This window comes from Hippocampus guttulatus, chromosome 4, assembly GCF_054856545.1.
Source record: "Hippocampus guttulatus isolate MCC_2025c chromosome 4, RoL_Hgut_1.0, whole genome shotgun sequence".
NCBI classification, from domain to species: Eukaryota; Metazoa; Chordata; class Actinopteri; order Syngnathiformes; family Syngnathidae; genus Hippocampus; species Hippocampus guttulatus.
The window spans coordinates 8548743-8573323 of record NC_141264.1 but is presented as its reverse complement, the minus strand read 5'-3'; the positions used below and the strand labels follow the sequence as shown (position 1 = coordinate 8573323).

Sequence of the window (24581 nt, the reverse complement as noted above, 5' to 3'; positions counted from 1 at the left end):
AGGGACAATTTGGAGTGTTCAATCAGCCTGCCATGCATGTTTTTTTGGAATATGGGAGGAAACCGGAGTACCCAGAGAAAAACCGCTCAGGCACGGGGAGAACATGCAAACTCTACACAGGAAGGCCGGGGCCGGGGCCGGGATCGGCTCGTATTAAAAATAAATAAATTAATTAATCTCCCTCAATGTCTCAGGGCACCACTGCATCTCAACAATTGACAGAGCAAATGATGATATACAAAACTGTCATCCTCACAAGTTTGTTCATTGTAGATGCCCCTCAAAGTCAATATTACCAAATACTAGTTGCTAGTATAAGACCTGGGTTACATATATGTTTTGAGCTCTCATGTCATATGAGAACGAACATATGGGCTCCAGTGTTTCATTATCGCTTCAAGGTGTGATTTGACATTTTGGGTGTCTTCATGTGGCGCTGAGGGTCATTTGCAGCTGTGAGAGGGAACACAAGAAAGTGAATCAGAACACAAGCCCTCACTTTCACCAACTGAAAGATGCCAGAGGACAAGTGATTGATCCTGCTTTCTGAAATGCATTCGAAAAAATAGACATTCTCCATCTGGGTCACTGCGAGTACATCAACATAATAACGAATGTTGCCTCCAATGGACACTTAATGCTGACAACCTTGTGATTAAATGTGAGAGACCAAACCACTCAGTCCTTTTCCAGCTTTTCCCATCTTGTCGTCAGACACTCCACTGGTTCCGCTTGATTTAGAATGACGGCTTCCCTTCCTTGCATGGTAAATCTGTCCACCCTTTAGATCACAATATGTGGACAAACAGCTGAGAAAAACACTTTAGACGATTGTCTCATTGAGCGAATTTGGTGCGATCGTCAAACACAATTCTGGGGAAAGACAATCACATTAGTGGAAATCAGAGTTGACTTTGTGTGCAATTAAAATCAGGCTTCGGTTATTTCTGAGTGGGTCATTTATAATGTGGTGTTATTGAGATGCATTGCCAGGATATCATGCTCCTGTGGACACTCCATTAGGTATACCTGCCCAGTTTCATTAGATGCGAGAGGAGCTGGAACAAGCATTCTGCCTTTACAAAATTTGTAATATTGAGTGATAGGAAGCAATTTGAGGGTAATTATTGTGTCTGACCAGGGGGCAAACGGGAACAGGTTGCAAAAAATGTGTCAGTTCATGACCAGTGTGGTTTTAGGAACAAATGAGTCATGACAAAAGAGAGAAAAGCAAGACAATACCCACCCACCAAATACATCATCGTAAAACTGAGAAATTATCTTTGCAACTTCTGTAAAGCCAGAGTTTGTATTCTATTTTTGTAAAGTATGATTTTGTTGACACTGCTTTAGTTTTGGATCTTAGGGTGAGAAATAACAGTTGTGACTTGGGCGGTTTGTCTGCATGTGGGCAAGAGGTTTGTCTTGTGAGTATTCTCATTTTGTATTTGTGCGTTTGACTGTTAACAGCAAAAAGGAGCAACTTTTTTTTTTATGTGTGTTGTTTTTTGGAGTGTGAGAACCCACAGTTTACTAATCTGTTCCCACAGTTTAAGAATACAAACCCACAATTTAGTCCTCTGTTCCCTCAAGAATAACTTGGTATTTCTTTTTTATTCACTTTTTTGACAGTTTGGCACAGAGAACTTTTGAACAGTAACCATTCAATATGATACCACACTACCTTTTCTTCGTGATGTGTTCTTCGATTCTTACACCTGCTAAACTGTGGGTACGGATTAGTAAACTGGGTACAGATTGGCAAAGAATATTTTTTTTCTTATACCCTGGCACAAGAGTTGCTGGATAGACTTGCTCTCAACCCAAAGTAAAAAAAAAAAAAAAAAGACAGCTCGTAACTTGAAAAACACAAAATTGCTGCATTTGTAAATCAAAATACCACTGTGTGTATACTGTATATATATATATATATATATATATATATATATATATATATATATATATATATATATATATGGCGGCCCGGCACCCCCCGCGACCCTAGTGATATATATCTATATCTATTTATAGATATACAGTATATATATTTCTATAAAATATATAGGATATCTTTCCAATGTTCAAACCACAAGAATTGCTATGTTTTGGCCTGTAAAACCACAAACAACCAAACCTACCCCTAGAAAGCGTGATTGGTGTGGGGGGGGGGGGGCATTTTTGTGAAGTCTCCACTAATAGCCCCAACATCGAGCTTTATTCCAGTGAGTGAAAACCCCTAGTTTCACAGATTATCAGAATGAAAGACCTGACCCAGGGAGTCAAATCTTGAGCTCCACCATGGCAAAGCACAGAAAATAGATATGGCATTGCAGGAGCACAGCAGAGCCATGTCAACAAGTCTGGGGAGGGAAGAGGCCTAAGACAATTTACCAGATGGAAAACTGTTGTGCAGACTGGCAGACGAACGATATCACAGATGATGATTCATTTGTATTGAAAGACCTGAGCTGGTTGTAATCACCTCTGTCACTGTACTAATGGAATCTAAAGGCAGACAACACGCAGAAGAGACAAGCACGGTCAGAAATGCAGAATAACACCATGCAGATAAAAAGATCACAATGGGCCCAGATGGGGCCAGCTCGAAGCAGACTAGGAGGTGACTGTCAAAGGGCGTATACAATTTGGTACGCTTGTGTTCATTAAAAGGAGTTTCAAGCCATTTGAAGGAGCCAACATCATTAAATATTGAGAACCCCCACCCGACCAACCCCACTTTCCCATCCTGCTAATCCACTCCCCTGGGTTTGGTCATCACAAACGTGATCTTATCTTAACATACAATACAATACATGCTGATTTATATAGCGCTTTCACAACATGAAACTTATATCTTAACATGAAACGCTTCGTGAGTTACAGGGTTTACGAAACACCATTAAAAAGAAAGAAAGATGTGATCATTTGCTCCCAAGGAAATTTACAGCCCTAAGTGTTTAATTAGTAAGAGGCAATTCGATGCAATGTTGTCAGAGGAAACTCTTATGATGCAACATTTACATCAGAAAAGGGCACCTGAAGATAATTTCCTTTTAGCAGAGGAATAAGGTTGTTTTTCCTTTTTTATTGGCACTTGAACGGTAAAATGGCTCACGAGAGTCCACACGTCATATTAAAGTTGTTCCCCCTGTGAAGTCATTAAATAATTGGCAGGTTCACTTCATAAAAGAAATAAATAGGACTGCAAAGAGTCCCAACGATGGCATGTGCCAAATCAGCCAAAATAAACTCATCCCTTCAAAACAAATATGGACGCTTTCCACTGGCAGGACCATTTAAAATAATAAGCCCCTTGACATTCACACATTGGTTATTATTCACCGTGCCAACAATGTTTTGTTTTTCAACGCTGTATGGTTTAGTTTTAACTATCTTGGGTTTTAGCAGCGCAGACGACAAAATGTATTGTTGAGCCAAATGCCAACGAGGCCTAACTCTCTCCAAATAACTGATTTACTCATGCTGATGCAAAACGTCCAGCGATGATTTGTTCTGCGACAGAGACGGGGTGTTTGCACTCAAAGTCAAAAAGACACTTTCCAAAACACCATCTTTCACTCTCATTTTATGCTTGCAGCCGTACATTCATAATTAAAGCTGATAATCAAGGTGGGCGCTCACAGTGGGCTCTTCCATTATGTCAGCATCGCTGAGTGGCAATACAGGCTCCTGCCAAATAACTTCTGTGTCAATTGGCAGCGATGACCTTAGCCTGCTGCTTTGCCTCTCAACATCAAATCCCACGCATGCCGTTGATTGAACACGTCTGCCCGACATGCAACATGCATGAGCCAAGCATCTTTTCTTGCTTGGATGATCGGAGCGGTGTCAAGGTTATGTCTTTAAACAAAAATAGTACTTTGCATGGAACTCTGATTATTCATGAAAATGATAACCCGTAGTTAATATTATCTACAACTCAGCACATTAGGGCAGTACATTCAATGTTGTTCACAAGCTTAGAGAAGAGGCAAACCGATAACATTACTTGTTTGATTTGCAGCGTTGCTTAAAAAGACAACAAAGCCAATCATTCATCCATCCATCCATTTTCCAATCCGCTTATCCTCACAAGGGTCGCGGGGGTGCTGGAGCCCATCCCAGCCGTCTCCGGGCAGTAGGCGGGGGACACCCTGAACCGGTTGCCAGCCAATCGCAGGGCACACAGAGACGAACAACCATCCACGCTCATACTCACACCTAGGGACAATTTAGAGTGTTCAATCAGCCGGCCATGCATGTTTTTGGAATGTGGGAGGAAACCGAAGTACCTGGCGAAAACCCACGCAGGCACAGGGAGAACATCCAAACTCCACACAGGAAGGCCGGAGCCGGAATCGAACGCTGCACCTCTGCGCTGTGAGGCCCGACGCGCTCACCAGTCGACGACCGGGCCGACAATTAATAATAATAATGACAATTATAATTATTATTATTGTTCCGAAAAAGTAAATTTGATTGAAATGTTGACATCTAGCTGTTTTGCTGTTATCAAGAATCTCAAAGTAAAATGAATTGGTTCATAGAAGCAGTTGTTTTATGTTGTGTATTTGACATTCTTATTTTTACAACCCAAGATATACAGCTGTAGGAGAGGAGCATATTTCATCATAATGTTACTGGGCCAGTTAAAGTGCCCAGCACTCCAAAACAAGTAATTGCAAGGATCTTGCATGTATTATTGATTGTCATTTTTCCATCTAGTGCCTGGACAGTTGGAAGCCACTCATGCTGAACTGTTTCCTATGCTAAGGGACTCTTCTCATTTTAAAGCTAATCAAGAATGTTATTAATTAGAAGCCAAATATTGGATCCCTGCTGGGACCATCGGTTTCAGTGTATAGTCCATTGATCTATGATATTGACTGCAACGAGGAGCCCCCTAATCAGTCAGGGCAAAATCAATAGCTGTTGTAGGTTGAAGCTCTGCCCATGCCTCAGTGTACACATCTGTACTTAACTCCAAAGCGTCCAAACAGCCCCTCCGTTTGCCTCAGAACAAAGCAGCTCCAGCACGTCCCGTGACCCTTGTGAGGATAAGCAGATCAGAATCTGGATGGATGAATGGATATTACAATTAGGTGTAGTCGTAGTAGTAGAAGTCAAAGTTATGAGTGAAATTATAACACTGATTTAATCCACTGGAGACGTATTTTCTTTTTTTTTCTTTTTTTCGACAAAAGATGTTCATCACTACATGAAAAACCTGGTAAAACCACGCCAAAGTATTTCTCAATGCACAGTTGAACAGAATTCATCAAATAAAAGCATTGTTCTCTTTCCACAATCATTAGGACATTACAAGAGAATCAAGAGGTTTCACTTTGTGCATGTGCAAAGACCGAAACCCAACAAAGGAATGCACTCAATCTTTAGCCCCAAAGGCAACACAAACTGTAATAGCCTATATACTGGATGTAAGTGCATGGAAACACAATGCCCCAAACACAATGCGTTACTCGCTCTTTGTGGCAAGACCACATGCAAAGTTGAAGGCTTACCGTATATGAACAAAATTCACATACAAATGATTCTCCAGACTTGATGCTTGCACAAAGTTGAAATCATTTTGTGATTCTATAGACATGGAATACACACACACACACACACACACACACACTTATATATATATATATTTTTTTTTTTTTAACTTTGCCATGTTTAATATCCCAATGTTAAATAAGATTGTATCATTGTATCGCCAAAATTCATGCAAAATATATTTTATCAAGCAGACACTAATGAAATAGCCTGTCGCATAAAAACAATTACCGGTACGCAAAGCAATATTGATCATTTTCTTGAAACAGCCCAAACAAGCAAAGCTCCAAATGCGTTTTAATGCTGCCTGTTGACAGACCCAGAGTCTGAGTGCCACACGGATTAAATGGCAAAATACAAACGCAAAGGACCATCAAAAAGTTCTTGTTTTTTTGTGCATTGTTGAACTATTGTAGGAGCAGAAACAGGTGCAGGTGACACACGCTCACGTCCCTGAAGCATGTTCCCTTCCTTGTCTTTTCTCCTCTAACTGAAGAAAGTGGTGTGCAGGTTGTTTGTTTGTGGAGCCTACTCGACAAGAAAATTTGATTTTTGGAGAATCTGCACTTACCCTCAACCTATTTATTGATTTTAAAACGTGACCAAATTTGACTTTCATGTTTGAGGCTCATTTTTTCACCCTACTTGTAACATCTCAATCGACAGTGTAGCAGTGCTTTCTTGTACACGCTTGTTTTTGTGCTGTGTTGAGTGTCCCCTCCTCCAAACCCCCCAGTAGTCTGCTTCTTTTTCACACACAAACCACCACAGTTGTTGTTGTTGTTTTTTTTTCTTTTCTTTTTCTCAACCTGTCCTCTTCAGCTGCCAGGTCATGCAGAATGACAGATCTGTATCCCCTTGATGCCGGAACATTTTTTCCTCTGCAATGGTGTTATTATTATTATTATTTTTTTTTTTTTTGGTACTGCCACCGTGGACGTTGGCATTATGATAGATACATAGTGAAAACAGAACGAAGTTTAAACCGTACATCTTGATGAACCACTCGTTTCTTTTACAGGAAAGAGACAGGAAAAAACAACCCAATCAGGAGTCGGTTCTCATCGTTCACTTCCCAAAAAGCTGATAATTTGCGGCACACCATACAAGAGCTACTTCCTGTTTTACTTTTGATTGTTTTGTATTTATGGTCTAGAGTTTTTTTTCCAGGATATATTAATTGTGATTCAAACATGATGTTATTTTTCACGGGCAAAAGTTGAACTAGTTTTCTCTGCGGTGTCAGCATACGTCGTCTGTACAAGAAGGCAGACGCAGTTACTGCCCTATTTACTGTTTTTCATTTTATTGTTGTCGATTCATGGTGAGGTGTTTTTATATAAATATGTACTGTTGCGGGCGGCCCGGTGACCCCGTGGTGAGCGCGTCGACCTCACAGCCCAGTCGTCGACCTTCCAGCTCCGGCCTCCCTGGGTGGAGTTTGCATGTCCTCCCCGGGCCTGCGTGGGTTTTCTCCTGTTACTCCGGTTTCCTCCCACATTCCAAAAACATGCATGGCAGGCTGATTGAACACTCTAAATTGTCCATAGATGTGAGTGTGAGTGCGGATAGTTGTTCATCTGTGTGCCTTTCGATTGGCTGGCAATCAGTTCAGGTTGTCCCCCGCCTACTGCCCGGAGACGGCTGGGATGGGCTCCAGCACCCCGCGCAACCCTTGTGAGGATAAAGCGGATCGGAAAATGGATGGATGGATGGACTCTAGCAATTAGAATAACACTGAAGCCGAGTAACATCACACACTGGATTGGATTCAACTTTTGAGGTTGTGCATAGGTACGCAGGGTGATCCGAAACGATTGTGCCTTGTTTCAGATTTACAAAAGAAGGATTTGAACAGATGTCCTCTGTCAAAATCAGGGTAGCAACAGCCAGCTAGTGATGCATTACCAAGGACAGAAACAGGTGCCGCTGTAGATTGTAATGACTTTCTTCTATTAATTATGTACAGATCCATGCACCGCCTGAGGTGCGCCCACACGACATACACTGCACATTCCACAAAAGCCCATCTTTGGCTACACAGCAGGCTTCAACGGTGCCTCGACGTTTGATTTTTCTTCCCGTCACTGAATACCTACCGATGTAACAATTGTTAGAGAATAAAGACGAAACACGTGAATCTGACATCATGTAATATCCTCAAGCAACGAGGGAAAAGTCTTCTCTCCACAACTCCGCTCTGTAAGCATCAGTTTAGGCACACAGGTGCTGCACACTTTTCAAGCCCTAACGATTTTCCAGGCACTTGTGGTTTCAGTCTTTGTTTTTCACCGCTCGAGTGTTCTCTCAGCCACTCCGTCCACAAAAACATTATGATAATGAGAGAGCGTACATCTGCTTCCAGTTCAGTTTTTCTCTGGGTGTTTGGGCGTGCTACTTTCTTTTCAACCCTCAGCTGATCAGACAGATGGGTGGACAGACATTTTTCATCAGCTCATAATACAGCATCATAGGAGAATAATGTGTCCACACACTGTTCTGTGTGGTTCAATGGCCCATGCGCAATGTACAGATTTCAATCAGCAAGTGAATGAGATGTGCACCAATGGAATGCCTTCAAGAAGTAACTCCATTAAAATGTCTGTGGGTCTGTTTGGCTTTCTGGCAATTCTTAAAGCCTGCAATTAATTTTGATGCCAGAAATGAGCACAACCTTAAGGGATGAGCAGAAGGAAGACAGAAGAGGCTTTGTGTGTGGGTAAACACATAAGAAAAATAAGCGCAAATCAAGAAACAGTGAAACCAAGCGTTGTACATGTATTGAATGCAACAGAATCTAGGCTGCGCAGCAGTAAAAGGCTGCAGACTAATGCTGTATTCGCTTGATAAATACACTGGAAAAATGTCTTTTTTCCTGTCCCAAAAAATATTAGTTAAAACAAGATGAAATAATTGTTTTCCAAAGCAGTTGGAAACAATTAATTACGCTGGTCAACAGCAAGTTTTCATCAGAGATGGCTTTATGTGATTTTTTTTACTTTGATTTCTTTTGTGTCTTAGCTTTTTTTTTCTTGCATATTAGGTCTTTGAGATAGTTTAGTTTGTTGTTTTGAAGCTTGATCTATAAAACCTTGCACAATACAGACTTATTTTACCATGCATTGCAATTTATAGCTTCAAAAAATTCATATATATATATATATATATATATGTCGTATATAACATAATTGTGATCATATTACGCTGATAATGATGATGGTGATAACGATGATGAAAAATGGACATCAGCACAAAACAATTAATCTAATTTACTTGCATCTCTGAGTAAAAAAAATATTGACCAGTGTTAATTAAGATTACATTTAATGTCCATTTCAGATATTAATCGGCTAGATGCAAATTGCTCATTTACTATTAATAACGATGAGGACATGGTGATATGTAACAAATGAGCCTCCTCTTAAAGGCGATAAAACAGAAACGTCAGTTAGGGGATTGTGGCATTTTAATTTTGTCACATTTTATTTTGTGTGTTATAGCCTGCGTCTTGTGATGGCATTGAGTACAGGCGGCCCTAAATACGTCTGCTGTGCCCCAAGAGCTGACGACTAAATTTCTGTCATCATGCATTGCCTGTATAATTTAGGTCATTTTTTTCCGCTGTATTTTATTTTCATGCTGGTTGTGATTTGGCCCTCTGTTGCGGTAATCAGCATGTGTTAATTATTTAGCTGTTGCCTAATTAGAGCAATTTTTGTCTGACACACTTAATTTATGTGGCCCCTTGTGGAAAGTAAGGAAGTACAAGTATAACAAGCAGACCACTTGGTCTTTTAGGGATGTCATCATGGTTTTTTTTTCTTCTTCTTACAAGCATCTCTCAACATATTTAAACATTTGATGACTTTGAACTGCGTAGCAAAATCTGTCGCTGCTTTTCTGAGCTTCTTAGGTGCATTTGATCTGTGGCTATACCTCTGAAGTGGCTTGCTAAACGCATTCAGACAGTGCCGCCAAAGAGCAGCAGTCACACACAGTTAACCTCAAGATCTGGAAGTGTTTGTGAGTCAACGAAGCTTTACAAACTTACTGCCAGTGTCTGCTTTTGTCAAAGATAGGCTATAAAGAGTGATTAGGTCTAGCTTAGTGATCTTAAAATTCACAGTAAAGTGAGCTAAAGGTCTCAACGCTCTCGTCTCCTCACCCTGGCTGCAAGGTAAGTGCATTAAAATTGATCGGAAATAAATGGAAGTTATGAGGTTACAAATTTGCATGGCCACTTTAGTCAGTTGAGTGTATTAGTGGAAAGGTTCTGCTACGCGCAGCGGATATAAAAATGGCATGATCAAAGGAATGCTGAAAATAAATTCCAACATGTCCTGTTGGTACTGAAGTGTTTAGTTTTGTCATTTTGTTTGTCTAGCAACTGTACTTCAGTAATGATGAACCAAACTTTTAGATTAGGCTGATAACATTTTAATGACTTGTTGCTCCAGCACCACATTAAATGCAGCCAATTTAAAACACTGTGTGGCCAAATAAAGAGCAGCATTATGTAGACAAATAACCCAATTAACCATTGTTAGCCTATAAAGATGATACAAGCAAGGATTGATGGGATAACGAAGTTGCTTGTCCGATAGCCAATTATTATTGTTGTGGTCATCATCGTTTGGTTTGCAGCGCCAGTTACCGCAAATTAACGTCACTCGATTCGGTCTGAATTAACTTGTGGCAAAACAGAAAAGGCTTTACAACTGTGGTTGATTCTAATTACAATTTTATTCTAACGTCGGCGTATGAGTTTCAGTGTTTAATAGGTTATGAAGTTATGGGCGGGAACCATTATGTTGAAAATGATGATAACTAGTGAGTTATTTTAAAAGGTAATGAAAACAACATCTTTGTGTGCATGCATGCATGCATGTGTTTGTGTGTATGTGTGTGTTGTTTTGAAGCAGACACCTGCACCCAGGATGACTCTGCAGCCATTAAATCCAGTGAACTGCGAAGGTCTTCTGCAAACCGGTTGTTCTCTTCTACATCTTGATGGTGAAGTTCTCCTATTTGGCCAGAAAGGATGGCCAAAGCGCTCCTGTCCAACAGGTGTATTTGGCGTGCACTTGAAACATGGTGAGCTCAGGTTGAGAGCGATATCTTTCTCCAGTGACTCCCAATACCTTCCTCCCTTGCGCTGTCCTGCTGTTTGCCGCCTTGATCCACACGATGGACTTCCGGAAAGTTATCTCATCCATGGCGGCCGCACCCCCAACAATGACATCTCATCCAGTCTCTATGCACTGAGCATGGATAGTCGTGGTGGCAATCGCAAACTGACCCTGCGGTGTAAAGAGGAAGAATTGGTCGGAGAAGTGCCAAGTGCCAGATATGGCCACACAGTCAGTGTGGTTCAGAGCAGAGGGAAGACTGCCTTTGTAGTTTTTGGTGGAAGGTCCTACATGCCCGCAAAAGAGAGGACCTCAGAGAACTGGAATCGTGTCATTGACTGTCCTCCTCAAGTGTTCTTGTTTGACAGGCAGTTTGGTTGTTGTTCTGCTTATGCTTTTCCAGAGCTCACTGACGGACAGTCTTTCCATGTGGCCCTTGCGAGAGGGGACCATGTTTACATTCTCGGGGGTCACTTTCTGAAATGTGACGGCCGACCACCTCGGCTCTTTTGTCTGCACGTCGAGCTCCTCCAAGGTTGTCCATTATTGTCATGTGAGCTTCTCGATTTTGGTCTATCCATCTCAAGTGCTATCATCACTCGCACAGGCCCCGCTCACAACTATATTATCTTGGGAGGATATCAGTCAAAGTCTGAGAAAAGAATGGAGTGCAGCACTGTCATTCTGGATGAGAAGGGGATTCACATAGAACCTCTTGAACCGCCAAAATGGACCCCGGATATCATTCACAGTCAAACTTGGTATGGCGGTGCTGCAGGGGAACAAAGTATGTTGCTAGCTGTGCCAAGTGAGGGCAGATCGTGCCAAACAAATATGCAATACTTTTACTTCGTAAACTTCCAGAAAGTGGAAGACGCCAAAGAAGGCATACAAGCCCAGCAGGTTTGCAGCCAGGAGCTGACAGATTATGACAATTCTACTCCTCTAGAAGACTCAGATGAGCTCTATTTTGGTCGTGAGCCTCAAGAATTGGATGGGAGTAGTGAAGGTGAAGATAATAGCTACAATGAGAAAGATGAGGAAGATGAGTCACAATCAGGCTACTGGATCAAATGTTGCCGTAGTTGTCAGCTGGATCTCAATACATGGGAGCCGTATTACACCACTGAGCTCCAACGACCAGCCATGATCTTTTGCTCCACAGGAGAGGCCGGGCACTGGGTCCACGCTCAGTGCATGGCGCTGTCTGAGACACTGCTCCTAACACTCTCCCAGGGCAACAAAAAATACTTCTGCCTAGATCATGGCGGTCTTCCGATCCAGGGGATGACCCCACCTCAAAAGGTCATGCCACGAACACGTCCCCCTTTAAAAGTGAAACAGAGGAAACCCCAGACAGCTTTCAAGATGTCCAGAATCAAAAAAAGCGTTTTCAGAAGACTTTTTGATTGACACGTTTTATTGAGGTTGTGAAGTGACAGCCGAGAAAGATCTGTGTGTTAAATTTGTCTTTGTCATATAGAGCAGGAGTCACTGTCCATTTTGAAGATGACAGCTGCTTCGTGAGCGATGATTAGATGAAGCGCTTGCAGTTTGAAACACATTTCTGAAACTACAAATTACCTTTTATAACATAACTAAAATAAAAACAGATACATATCAATATGCAACACTTTTTTTTCTATAAATCTCTACGATTGTTCAAATTTTCAAACGATCACTTCTACAATATTCCAACTATTAACTATTTTCAGAACAGGTTTGCGGGCAGTTGTCCTTGGAGGGCCGCCGGCACCAATTTGGTGACCCCTGAAGGAGGGAGTAAAAATGAAAATAGGGTACAGACAAATACAAAACTGAAATATTAAAGTCACTGTACAAATTGAGTGTTAAAGCTAAGACATCTGTGTTAATGTCTATCAGTAAGAGTGTTTTCTTCTGCATTTATGATTATTCCAATAGAAATGAGTCTTTGCCGCTTGTTTTTCTCGGCAGCTTTTTAATGGCCCTTGTGTTGTGTTGTTGTTGTGAAGTGAAGTCAAAATTGTTTCCTTTGGTTCAAACAGAAAATCAATGCGCAAAATGAATTGTGACAAAACAGTTTATGTGTCCTCACAAATTTAAAAAAATTAAATCGAAACATAAACAAAATCTATTTTGCCTTTAACTTTCTGGACTGATTCAAATAGTAAAACCAGAAAATAATCTCAAATGGATGTTAATAATAAATTTACATACATTTGACCCAGTATTGTGTCATGAAACTCAATTTGAATCGTTTCTGTTTACTTTCTATGACACCCGGTGTGCAATTTAACTTATTGTGCAACTTAACTTTGTGTAAAAGGGATCTATGAAATTACAATCTCACACAGTGGTTTTGATTAGAAATTGTACATTTTCAGTACTGCTGGTGTTGATGTTGGATCGTAGGATTAACAAATTGGAAGACAGTTTGTTTGCTTGTTTGTTTTTCCAAGTGTTTGCGATTGTCATCGGTAGGTGAATGAGGAAACGGTGTAAAGCAGTGTAAAGGCCGGGGGGGGGGGGGGGGGGGGGTCAAACTCGTTTTTTGTCACGGGCCACTTTGGAGTTACGTCTTCCCTCGGAGGGCCGTTATGACAATAAAACAAAATAAATGTATTATCGTCTCATTGTATTATTACTGGTACACAACAAACTGATGGATAACTAGTTTATCAGTCATAATAGATTGTTCAATTATTGTTTGAGTGTAAACAGGGTAACAAAATGATTGCTAAATCTCAATGTTATTTATTACACCTGACAATTTGACATTTTGGTACATATTTTACCAAAAATCATAGAAGTTGACACTCATGATTTGCTTTTGTGGGTTACATAAAATGACGTGGCTGGCCAGATCTGGCCCCCGGGCCTTGACTTAGACACCTGTGACCTAAGGTATAAAAGTGCTCTATATAAGTGATAGTGTGTATGTTATTAAAAAATAAAAAGAAAGAAAATAAAGAAAATGACAACCCAGTGTATAATTTTGAGTTCTTGATTTCCCTCCTGAATTTGATCAATTCTAATGTTTTTCAGATGAACTGAAACATTTCTGCACTGTTGAAAGTACAAAAAAATTTGAAAAGAACTGCAGATTACACGTCAAATGGATTCATTCATAGATATAAAAGAAAAATCCAAAGAGTTACTCAGTGCATATTATCTAAATCAGAGGTGTCAAACTCAGTTCCTGGAGGGCCGCTGCCCTGCATGTTTTCCAAGTCTCCCTGTTGCAACACACCTGATTCAAATGAACAGGTTCAATGTCAGGCTTCCGCAGAGCTTGCTGATGATCTGATCATTTGAATCAGGTGTGTTGCAAAAGGGAGACTTGGAAAATGTGCAGGACAGCGGCCCTCCAGGATCGGAGTTTGACACCCCTGATCTAAATGGTTTGAAAAGAAACACAATGAAATCATTTTGACTATCTATGAAAGTGTACTGAAGAAGAAAAAAAAGAATCTTCAATTAAATATGGTTTAAAGATGTAGTGGAATGGAGAAATAATTACTTGGAAAATTAGTTTTGAATAATGTTGACTTTATTAAAAAAGAGAAAGAGGGGAAAAAAAACACTTTCAACTGTGAAAACCTGGTGTGCAAACTGACATGTAATTTAGTGGAGAAGGGAAAGAGAAAATGAGGAAAGCTAAGACAGAAATGCTTGTGAATCATCCATCACCGATTTACTTGGAAGTGCAATTTATTTTGGCAAAACACAACTTTGAGACACGCCGTCATAAAGTGCATTCTAAAAGATGATGTCTGTTGAGGCCGGTGACAGCCACGTTGTTGTATTGTTGCACTTATGACAGTAAAATGGAATCACACATCCAATAAAATAAGAAAACAAAATTGCTTGCCGCACCCACAAATGTCAAGGGCAGGAAGAGACAATGCAATCGATCAAAGAAATAAAGTTGCCAACAAACTCAGTTTACACAACGTCCCTCTGTCTTTCTTCCATCTTTGGGCCATTGTGATGAAGAAATGTCAAAAGAGGAAAAGGGCAGTTTTGTACCAAGCTAAAGAAAAATCCCCGCTCAAGACTGGGCTTGGTGTTTGGCTGTAAACTGCATTTTCATGATATATGAAAAAGGCCATTAGATGCTTTATTTTATGTGAAGGTGTCGAATAAGCATGATGTATCATCTGAGACGCACAAAATAAGAAAGATAAAATTCGGTTCAAAGTGACCTGGCATATATTCGGCCCTCAGGGGTGCCAGGATAAAGCAATAAATTAATCTTTTGCAGAGGGCAGTCATGAAACAAAGAGCATTAAACTCTGTGAGTGGGTTTCTCTCCATTCGAAATGGCCACAAATCCACAAATATGGTCAACTTAACACACTTTGCCCACAATGACTTCCACCATTTTCATCTGCTTCTGTAAATATTCACTTGATAAAGTCATAAAGATGTCACATCCTTGCAATACAATAAACGTAGCTATACTTCACATATTGGAGGGCGGGGAAATTACTTTTGTGTTGCAAAATGAGTCTGTGGTTTACCGTCTACATCAATTTACAACCCGTTCCTGCACAGTAACCATCCAAACAGCTAAGATACACAATTAACTAGTCCAACAGCCTTAACATCGTCCAACATTAATGAACAATAAATGAATGAATAAATAAACTTAAAATTGGCCATTGGTTGCTTGGTTATTACATGAACTACTAAAGACAAATAATTCCACTCATTGACATCATTTTTTTTTTTAGTAAATAGTGTGTTAGTTAACAACTTGGAACATTAAATAAATCAAAGCTTTAGGGTTAATTTCAAAATCAAAACTCAATGACCTCCTGGGACATACTTTTCCTCTGCTGGGTCATTGGTCGCCTGCAGGGTTTTCACAGAGTACTTATGAGCCTGCATGAACTTCTGCAAGTACTTTGACGTGTAGAGCCAGTGATGTTTCAGGACATCCTCCAGCTCAAAAGCTTTTGACTGACGTGCGTTCATCTTGCGGAAACGCCTGAACAGTTTGTTCGCCGACTCATTCCCCTCACTGGCCCAGGCACCGATAGATCCATCTCGCTCTATTATTTCGGGAACATGGGCCAGGGTCTTGTGCAGGTAGTTGGTTATTTTACCTTTGTAGCGGTATTTGAAGGTAGTGGAGATTAGGTCAGCGAAACTCTGGGAGTTAAAGGAGTAGCGGCAAAGTTGGTCAGGACACTCCTTGGCTGGGCAGGTGGAGCGCCACACAGGCTTCATCTGAAGGTACAGCCTCATCAGCTCCCTCAGGGCCTCCCTCCTCTCCTCCGAGGGGACCAGCTCACACACCACTTGCACCGCCTCAAGGGTCATTAGCTTACGGGCGTAGTTGCCATTCATCCTCATCACAGGTTTGAGCTTCAGCTTCTGCCTCAGTTCTTTATCTAGGGCTGCCCGCCAGCTGCGTCGTTCCTCCCGGCTGGGGTTTTCCTTTCGGTACACCTCCCCTATTTCGTCCTGGAAAATTTTGTAGAACTCTGTGGCATTTCCAATCTCACAATGCAACGCATCAAGTGTGGAATGGGTCTCTATGAAGGGCTTGGTAGAGACCCCTTTGACTCTGTACCGCAGTTCTTCTACAGACTCAGAAAATGGGTTGGTTCGCCAGATTTCATAACGTGCCAGGTTCTCCTCATGACTGCGTGTGACGGAGTGGAGCACCATATTTTTAGAGGCCTCCACTCGACTAGAATCACACAGTGTGCAGACGTAAGTGGATCCGGAGGCTTCCAAGCCCTCAAATTCACGTACCATCTTTTCATCGTATCCCGACCCTCTAAAGTGGAAGCGGAAAGATCGAGGCAGGCCAGCTATGGACAGGATAAGCCTGCTCTCCTTCATCGCATTACGCTCTGCAACCATGGGCGCCAAGACAGCTGTGAGTGACTCGTGGTCCGCTTCGTCCACAAACATCAGACAGAGGGGCTTACAGGACAATTCTGAGTTTGGCTTTGGCTCAGTGAAGATTGTAACCTCCTGCCCATTACCTTCATCTAGCAATACAGAAATAGACATTATGGTGAAAGAGAAGCGAACAGCTTTCTCAGGAACAGCTGGGCCTCCGCCGTGCTTTTCACTGACATCTCCCATGCCGTCACAAGATTCTTTGATCAGAACAATGAAGCCTAGGGTACAGGCACTGTCTTCCATCCCACTCTCTCTCATACCCTCCACTATGTCCTCCTCCAGATCCTTTATTGCTGACACCAGAGCCACATCGTAGCGGAATCGACGTGTGATGGTCTCAGGTGGTGAGTCATCCAAAGTCGAAGTCCATCCAGAGAGCCCATTTATGATCCTGACATTGCAAGATGCAGACACGTACTTGAGAGCTGGCTGCCATTCAAACTGGTGAAAGCCAGGGAGAAGGTCTTTCTCTGCAGCTCGCAAAGCGTGCAAAGGCTGAAAGATTTGGCGGCCGCTGGTGGCTTTGACAGTCCGGTACACTTTGTGATACTGGCTGCAGCTCAGGAAGGTGTTGACCCGGATAGCCAAACACACAGCAGGATGCAACGCAAAGCCTCTGCCTGTAGATAGAGACAAATTAAAAAGTTTCAGTCAAACACAGAAAGAGGCAAAATAAAACAAAGGATGAGAGAAAAGCGCACTCAGAGAATAATTCAGGACCAAACTGTGAAGCTCAAACTTCCAAAAGAGCCGGAGAGACGAACTTTTTCTCATTCAAATGTGGTGTCATTCCTACCACAGCACAGCAGGACCGTAAATGTATCATTGTCCAGAGCACACAAACCTTTGGATAACCAATGTAATATTTCCTTATTTGTAAATGTCATAATGGGCTGCAGGGGGAAACAATGTACGTAGTCGCTGAAAAGATGAGATGTATTGGCTACAAATGAAAACAGACACTGGCTGGCTTCAATTCCCAAATGGAGACTTTGGTGTTGTCTGTGTCATTTGCAGATACGATAGCTGCTGATGTTCTGATTCCAATGGACCCGTCGCATGAGTTGTTATCGTATATCAAGAGGGGAGTGAAAATGAAAGTCTGACAGTTGGGAAGAAAGAAAGTGAGGGCTGGAGAAATTCAAAAACGGCCAAGAATGGTACTTTAATAGATAGAGATGGGCAAGCATGAAAAGCACAGTAAATCTCTCCTAAACAGTGAACTTTTCAACTCATTGTTAATTAAGGAATGAGAGCAGCCCTCAGACTATGGCAGAAATTAGTGAGATCTAATTAATTTGTTTGTGTCTGTCTTTCGGTGCGAAGGGGGTGCACAGCGATTGAGCAAGAGACTGATTCATAGCCACTTACCTTGCATTGTGACCTCCAGCTCATCTGCCATTCGGTGTTCATTCGCAGATCTCAGCGCCAGAAGATACAGCGTCAGGCACACTGACTTTAGGTCGCCGCCTTCTTCTTTATCCGCAAACATCCTCACCTGTTTCTTCAGAGACCTCAGTCGATGCTTCTGGGCTCGACGCGTGAGGGATAGCAAGTGTTGGCGAGGCCTTCCCCCTTTATTGGCAACCAGGTAGTTGTCAAGCTGTGATGATTGCTGCCGTGCATCCTGCGCTTCATGGCTCATACAGTGAGCTTTAAATGAGTCCAGTCTTACATGCTGACCGCAGTCATCTCTTGGGCAGATCAAAAGCAGAGAATGCAGGACAAACAAAAAAGTTTTTGCGGGAGGAATGAGGTCAACGCTGGAACAGGGTAAGTTGCAGGCAGGACAGTGAGGCCCTATCAAGTTTTTGTATTTTATAATGCAGCTGTGGCAGAAGAGGTGGCCGCAGGGGGCTTGAACTGGGTCAGAGAGCAGATGGTCACACACCATGCAGGTGAAAGAATGGAGGAAATCAACAGGGAAATTCTCAGACATAAGCTTGCTACTCAGGTGTTGTTTCTGACAGTGTGTGATGGTCCTCATCCAGTGTTTCCTTTGGATACTGGGACTTTTCCATGTCTTAATAAGGGCAGCACCATGAAGGTGGCTGCCAAATGGTCTCAGAACTCGACCTTCACTGCTGACAGTGAGATGGCTGTGCTCCAACCTGGTTCTTTTGACTAAGCTGTGGGCTCTGGAAGTGGCTGTTCTCCTTTTTCTGCCAGTGGTGTGGAATAATTGTTTCTTAGGCGGACACAGGTGGCAGAGAGCACAATGAGGTTTCCACTCAGGGACTTTTGTCTCGGACAAATTGCATACCCCCCCTCCCCGTATAGCAGTCATCCAGCAGCGATGGCAGAAGGAAAGCGGATGAACAGATTCTGTATCTGTTGTTACGTCCACTTTAAAGACTTTGTGTATGACCTCTGGCCATTTTGTGAATGTGCAGCCCATTTTGCGGAGGGAATTCTTGCTGTCGTTATCCAGAACTGCGTGAACATCATGGATTGGGCCACTGACTTTCCTTAACAGGATTCCACAAAGACGGCACAGACATCTTCAAAAGAAAACATGCATTACTTTTTCTGTCAAAGAGAGATCAAATGTAGAAGAATATCAAGAAAGGTTTCATGTTCGCTCATCACCTGAGGTGCTTTATGTGGTTGTCAATTTCATCGAGCTTCATATCCATGCTCTGGTGAGGTAGTTCAGCAGTTTCCTTGCTTTTCCCACCGAGACACAATTTGATAACACTCCCTGTAGTCGTACCATTATCAAGGAGTATATTTGGAGCTGTACCAAGGTTAGGTTTAGAGATCCCTGACATGGCTTCCTTCTCACTGGACATAGGGGCCTTCTCAATGGACTTCACTCTAAACAGTTTAAACTTCCACTGAGTGTACTTAGAGTAGGGATGGGGGAGCTCAGCCGGCATGGATGATCTGGGGCCATCTGTCTCCAGGCTTTCCTCTGCCATAATTGGACTTTAGCCTGGGAGAGAAGAAGGGGATGCAATGAGAAGGAAAGTGAGATGTGCATGCATTCAAAAGCTCTGGGTGACTAATCTTCACAGACCTCAAAAAAAGTATGGGAAGAAAAGTGCAGCGGAGAGACAGATTTAAGGATACAGAAAATGATGTTGAATTTCAATTACTCATTAGTCCCCAGCAAGGGTGTTTTAGCTTGGAGCCCTAACCATTGTATGTGATTCCGATAAAACACTCTTTACATACCCTAAGATCCACTGAAAAGGGTAGTGAATACTGACGTGCATTGCCAATAGACTGAACGCATGAAACACACACTGTGTGATCGACACAACGCCAAGGATCTTCATTTCTCTCATCTCCATTCTTCCTGCTCTAGGAGCCGATGAGACTGTATTTCTTTGACACAGAGCACTTGCTAAATCGCCCCCCCCCCCCTTATCCCTGCAAGACTGTCAATCATTTATATTTGTCATTTTCTAAACTGGAGAGCGAATCCGAGCCCCGGGAGCCATAAACTGGCTTTGTGAAGGCGGAGGGGGATATTGAAGACATTTATACTTATTTCACAATACATTGATAGTGACTAGAGAGGTATGGAGGAAAAGAAAACAAGAAGCCATCACACCGAATCGAGATCATAATGAATTATTCCAAATACAACATTGTTCGGTTTAACAGTTTATAATTCAGCAGATAAGTGAACATATGGGATGTACGGGAAGGATCAACGATACTGGAAACATGACAGTGTTTATCTTATCCTCGCTAAATTCCATGACCACATCAGACATTAAAGCAAGGTGGTCAAAACAATGTTGAATAATCATTTAACTATTTAAACCTTACCATATGATACCAATGGTGCTCTTCCAGAAGCATCTCGTGGCTAACCATCTATCAGCGTGCTCCCTAGAAAGCTCTTTCATTTTAGAGGCCTTTATTTACTTCTCATGCTGAAGTCTCTTTTGAGACAAACTGAGCCTGTGTACATGAGAGTCAGCTGGGCTCCTACCTTGTTTTTCATTCTCAGCTGGCGTCAGTCCCTCGGGGCTCCTCTCTGCGTGAGGGCACAAGGGAAGCCCTGGAGCGATAGGTCTAAACACACTCCTCAATGTGTTTGTTTCTCACAGCTTGAGGCATCTGTTACCAGGAGTCAAAGCTCCATACACGGTAATTGATGCTGTCTTTACTTTTGTGGCTTGTATTTATACTCTTTCCTTGTCAGAATCCCAACAGTCAACCCTCGCCACCTGATGCAAACAGCTGATTTTTTTGGGGGGGGACAAGTTCAGAGCCGTAGTGGTTTTCCACATGTGCATAGTTTGAGCTGCAGACAAAAAAAATTCTACCCCACCAAACAGCAGATTATGCACAATTAAAGAATGACAACATGTAAAATTTGTCCAATTACAACCAAATGTGTAAATGTTAAAATATAGATGGGAAGGGGGTGGGGAGAGAGTGACAGAGAGAGAGAGAATTGATATCTGGAATTTAATAAGTAAATTAATTTTGTTTTGTCCGCAACTTTCTTGTAATGGCAAAATGAAATGTTATATTTCGTCTCTGTAAGTCCCGAAAATGTGTTGTATATACTGCATTGCAATCAGCAATTTAGACGTGTAACGATTAATTGACGACTAATCATTTCGCAAACTAATTGAGCATTATTTTTGATGTTCAATTAATCATTTTTTTAACTTCCAGTTATGTCCAAAAGCTCTGCATTTCAGCTTCTCAGCTGTAGATATTGGCCGATGTCTGTAGTGCTCCATGAAAGTAGACTGAATAATCAACAGATTAATCGATTATTAAAAGAATCTTTAGTTGCAGGCCTAAGGCAATTCTTACAAAGCGATGTTTGATTCGCAGGGAGAAAATCGGTTGCAGCTGACAAATTTGGTACAGCACTAAAAAAAAAAAACAGCCACAGCATCGAGAAGGTGGCCAGATATCTTGCTGAAAAACTTAGGATTGTCATTTTAAAATGCCATTTAAATGTCACGTCCCTTTGAAGATGTACCATATTCAGTCTATGACATTCAAATATGCAGCAAAATGTATGTTTTCTGCAATTTACATGTTTGACCTCCAAGTTTCAAATCTCAGCTCAAGTCTTGCTAGCCTGGGGATGGTAGTTTGTTGTCCCCATGCTTTCTTGCGTTTTCTCTGGCCACCCCTGCTCCCCACACACACATACACACAGAGAGAGAGAGAGAGAGAGAAAGAGAGAGAGAGTGTGACATTAGTTCGGAAAATAATTTTATAGGCCTGTCATTAGTTCGGAAGATAATTTTATGGGCATGTCACCCAAAACAAAGCAAATCTCGGCAATGGTATCAGCCTCAGAAATAATCGGTGGGGCCCAAGTTTGAATTTCATTTCATGAAACCCTCTGACTGCGGATGCTATGATGCACGGCCACCACTGGCCGTCCTTCACTGAGGTGTTGTGCCACCCTGGTCACCTCACTAAAATAATTTCTGGTTACGCCCCAGCATTTACCTCAATTTGGGAATCGCTGATGTTGGCGATCACATTAGGTCAGGATCAAGCACCACTAAAATCATCTGAATGGCTCTGTAAGTGGAGATGATTAGTGTGTGTGCGTGTGTGTGCGTGTGTGTGAAAGCATAATAAGTGCAGAATAACTCGTGTTTTGGGCTGATCTTGTGCAGGAAAGTAAAAGGCAAGCTTTTCAGACAAAGCAAGATACCATCATTTGAAAAGCCGGACTGTTATTACATTTTATGACCAAGAAAAAGACTATGGGGGTGTTTTCGGCAGATTTGTTTGCTGGGAAGACAACAACACAATTTGAGTTGGATTTTCGGATCAATGACAATTACTTGTTGAAAATCTTTCTCGTTTGCCTGTATCGCAAAAAGGGGGAGATTGGCTGGCATTTTATATATTTGCTGCTTATGACCAGGTTTGTGTGATATGGTATGTAGTGTGTGCTTTGTGACAAATAGGCAGAGCGTAATTTGACACTGTTTTGTGTACATGAGCGATCCACGTTCTACTGAGAGACAATGTGCAAGTTATTTGATAGATAGTTTATCAAGGTAGCACAAAATGATGCAATATAACAAGATGTTCCACTCATGTTGATATTAATAAGATTGACACGATGTTACCCATTTATATGCACTCTTGTGCTTAATAACAAAGCCAGCTTTGTGGTCGGCACAGATGAGACTGTCAGATGAAACAAACAGGCAATGACGTCCTGAGACCTTCGTCTCTCGCTGCCTGCTAATTGACTTGCTATTGATCAACTCATGGGCATCATGATTTAAATGGAGGAAGACTTTTGGAGAAACCACTGTGGCATAGAGTGGTGTGTCATGAAGATGATGAGCTGTTTCTTGTGCGGTTGTCAAGGCTATACTGCAGTGACGCTTTGTGAATTTTAATAGAATGAGAAAAATTAATTAGTTGTGTATGTGCAAAAGAGGTGTATCGGGTGCTGTAGTTTTGTTGACTTAGTATTTGATTTAGTTTTGTTTCATGTTTTTTGTCCTATTTTTTGTCTGCTCATTAGGGTTCAGTTTGCCCCTGTTCTTTGTGTCGACCAGTCAGCTCCGACTGCCCATTTGTGTCTTGCTTTGTTGCCCTGTCAGTTTGTTTGTAGTGACTTCCCTGTTTCCTTTCAGTCTTTCTCGTTTCATTGATGCTGTTGTTTATTGCCATTTTCAACACCGCTTATCCTGAAGAGGGTCACGGCGTTTGCTGGAGCCCGTCCCAGCTGACCTTGGGTGAAAGTCGGATTACGCCCTAAACTGGTCGCCAGTCACTTGCAGGGCACATATAGACACGCAACCATTCACACCCACAATCACACTGTCACTGTGTGGGAACTGATCCCACGTTTCCAGCACACAAGCCAACCAAGTGCACCATGACACCATCAGCGACTCGTTGTTTGTTTTTGCTCATCATTTTAACCAATGTTTGTTAAATTATGTTTCCCATTAGTTTTGAATGTATTTCTGGAGAACCGTATGTATGAAAGCAGAATAGCCGAGGTATAGGTTAAAGCAGCAATAAAACAAGGGTTTTACCACTATTGGTAGATGCATGAACACGGTACAAGTAAACACTGTTTTGTAACTGTATGCATGAAAGCGGAATAGCGGTAGAATACATTAAACCAGGTATAAATCAAGTTTAACAAATCTTGTATGCACGGACATGGTATAAGGGTAAACTGTGGTATTACGTTCAAACTCAAAAAGGGAGTCGTGTGCCCAAAGGTGGCATAGTTTATTCTGTGGTCTAAATACAGCATATTTCCTGGTGTAATTTAAGGGTCTGTTTAAGGAGTGAATTAAAACAACTTGCAGTTCGCTTCAACTGGATGTCTCAGAGTTGTGCCTTCTATATAGAGGATACTGGCACAAAATTGATCTTCAAATTGAATGTAAAAATGATGTAAAATGATGTTCAAATGAATCTGCAATGCCATTGTTTTCATCCGTTACACTGGAGCTTCTCATCAAACAGGGATTTTGTGATAATTTTGCTAACTTAAAAAAAACAAAACAAAACAATGTTTAATTTATATCCCAATACGCATTGAGTTTCAAGCTTGGTCATGGAACAAATTAAACCCCTAAGTCAAGGTAACCGTAGTCTTGGACTGTAGTTGGAATAGTCTGCGTGCATTTTCTGTCTACTTTTAATGTGATGTCCAAGGAGTTAAAATTAATAGAAAGAAGCCCGACCTACAGAATCTGTCCCAGATTCCCCCTCGAATCATTTCTTTAGGGTTTGTCTATATAAAACATCGAAGAGAAGAGAATGGTATAAAAGAGGAATGGCATTGACAAGGGATATAGGAGTGAGCTTGTATGAAGGAGTTGCAAAGGATAGCAGGCTTAGTTCAGAATAAAAAAAACACGTCAGGGCTTTGGGTTGATTGCAGGCTGTGACAAGGAAAGGGGCGCAGAGATCAAGCCTTCCAAATACAACTGTTAAAGCTACACGTCTAAAAAGACTCGGTCCCAGTGCAGCTTCAAGAAAAATGTCAACAATGTCAACAATCAG

General features: G+C 41.7%; 2 protein-coding genes across 2 annotated transcripts; one reads left to right on the top strand and one right to left on the bottom strand.

The window, feature by feature from the left end:
• The first annotated feature begins 10499 nt into the window (after nt 1-10499).
• Nucleotides 10500-13170, top strand: rag2 (recombination activating gene 2). Its single transcript, XM_086109135.1, has one exon. The coding sequence runs from the start codon at nt 10500-10502 to the stop codon at nt 12102-12104; it is 1605 nt and encodes a 534-aa protein (XP_085965261.1). The 3' UTR covers nt 12105-13170.
• Nucleotides 13171-14252: 1082 nt separating this feature from the next.
• Nucleotides 14253-20688, bottom strand: rag1 (recombination activating 1). Its single transcript, XM_086110061.1, is given in 5 exon segments — nt 14253-15509; nt 15511-17215; nt 17967-19096; nt 19185-19530; nt 20542-20688. Coding segments are annotated over 4 exon segments (3201 nt in total). The 5' UTR covers nt 19517-19530; nt 20542-20688; the 3' UTR covers nt 14253-15475.
• Nucleotides 20689-24581: the final 3893 nt, after the last annotated feature.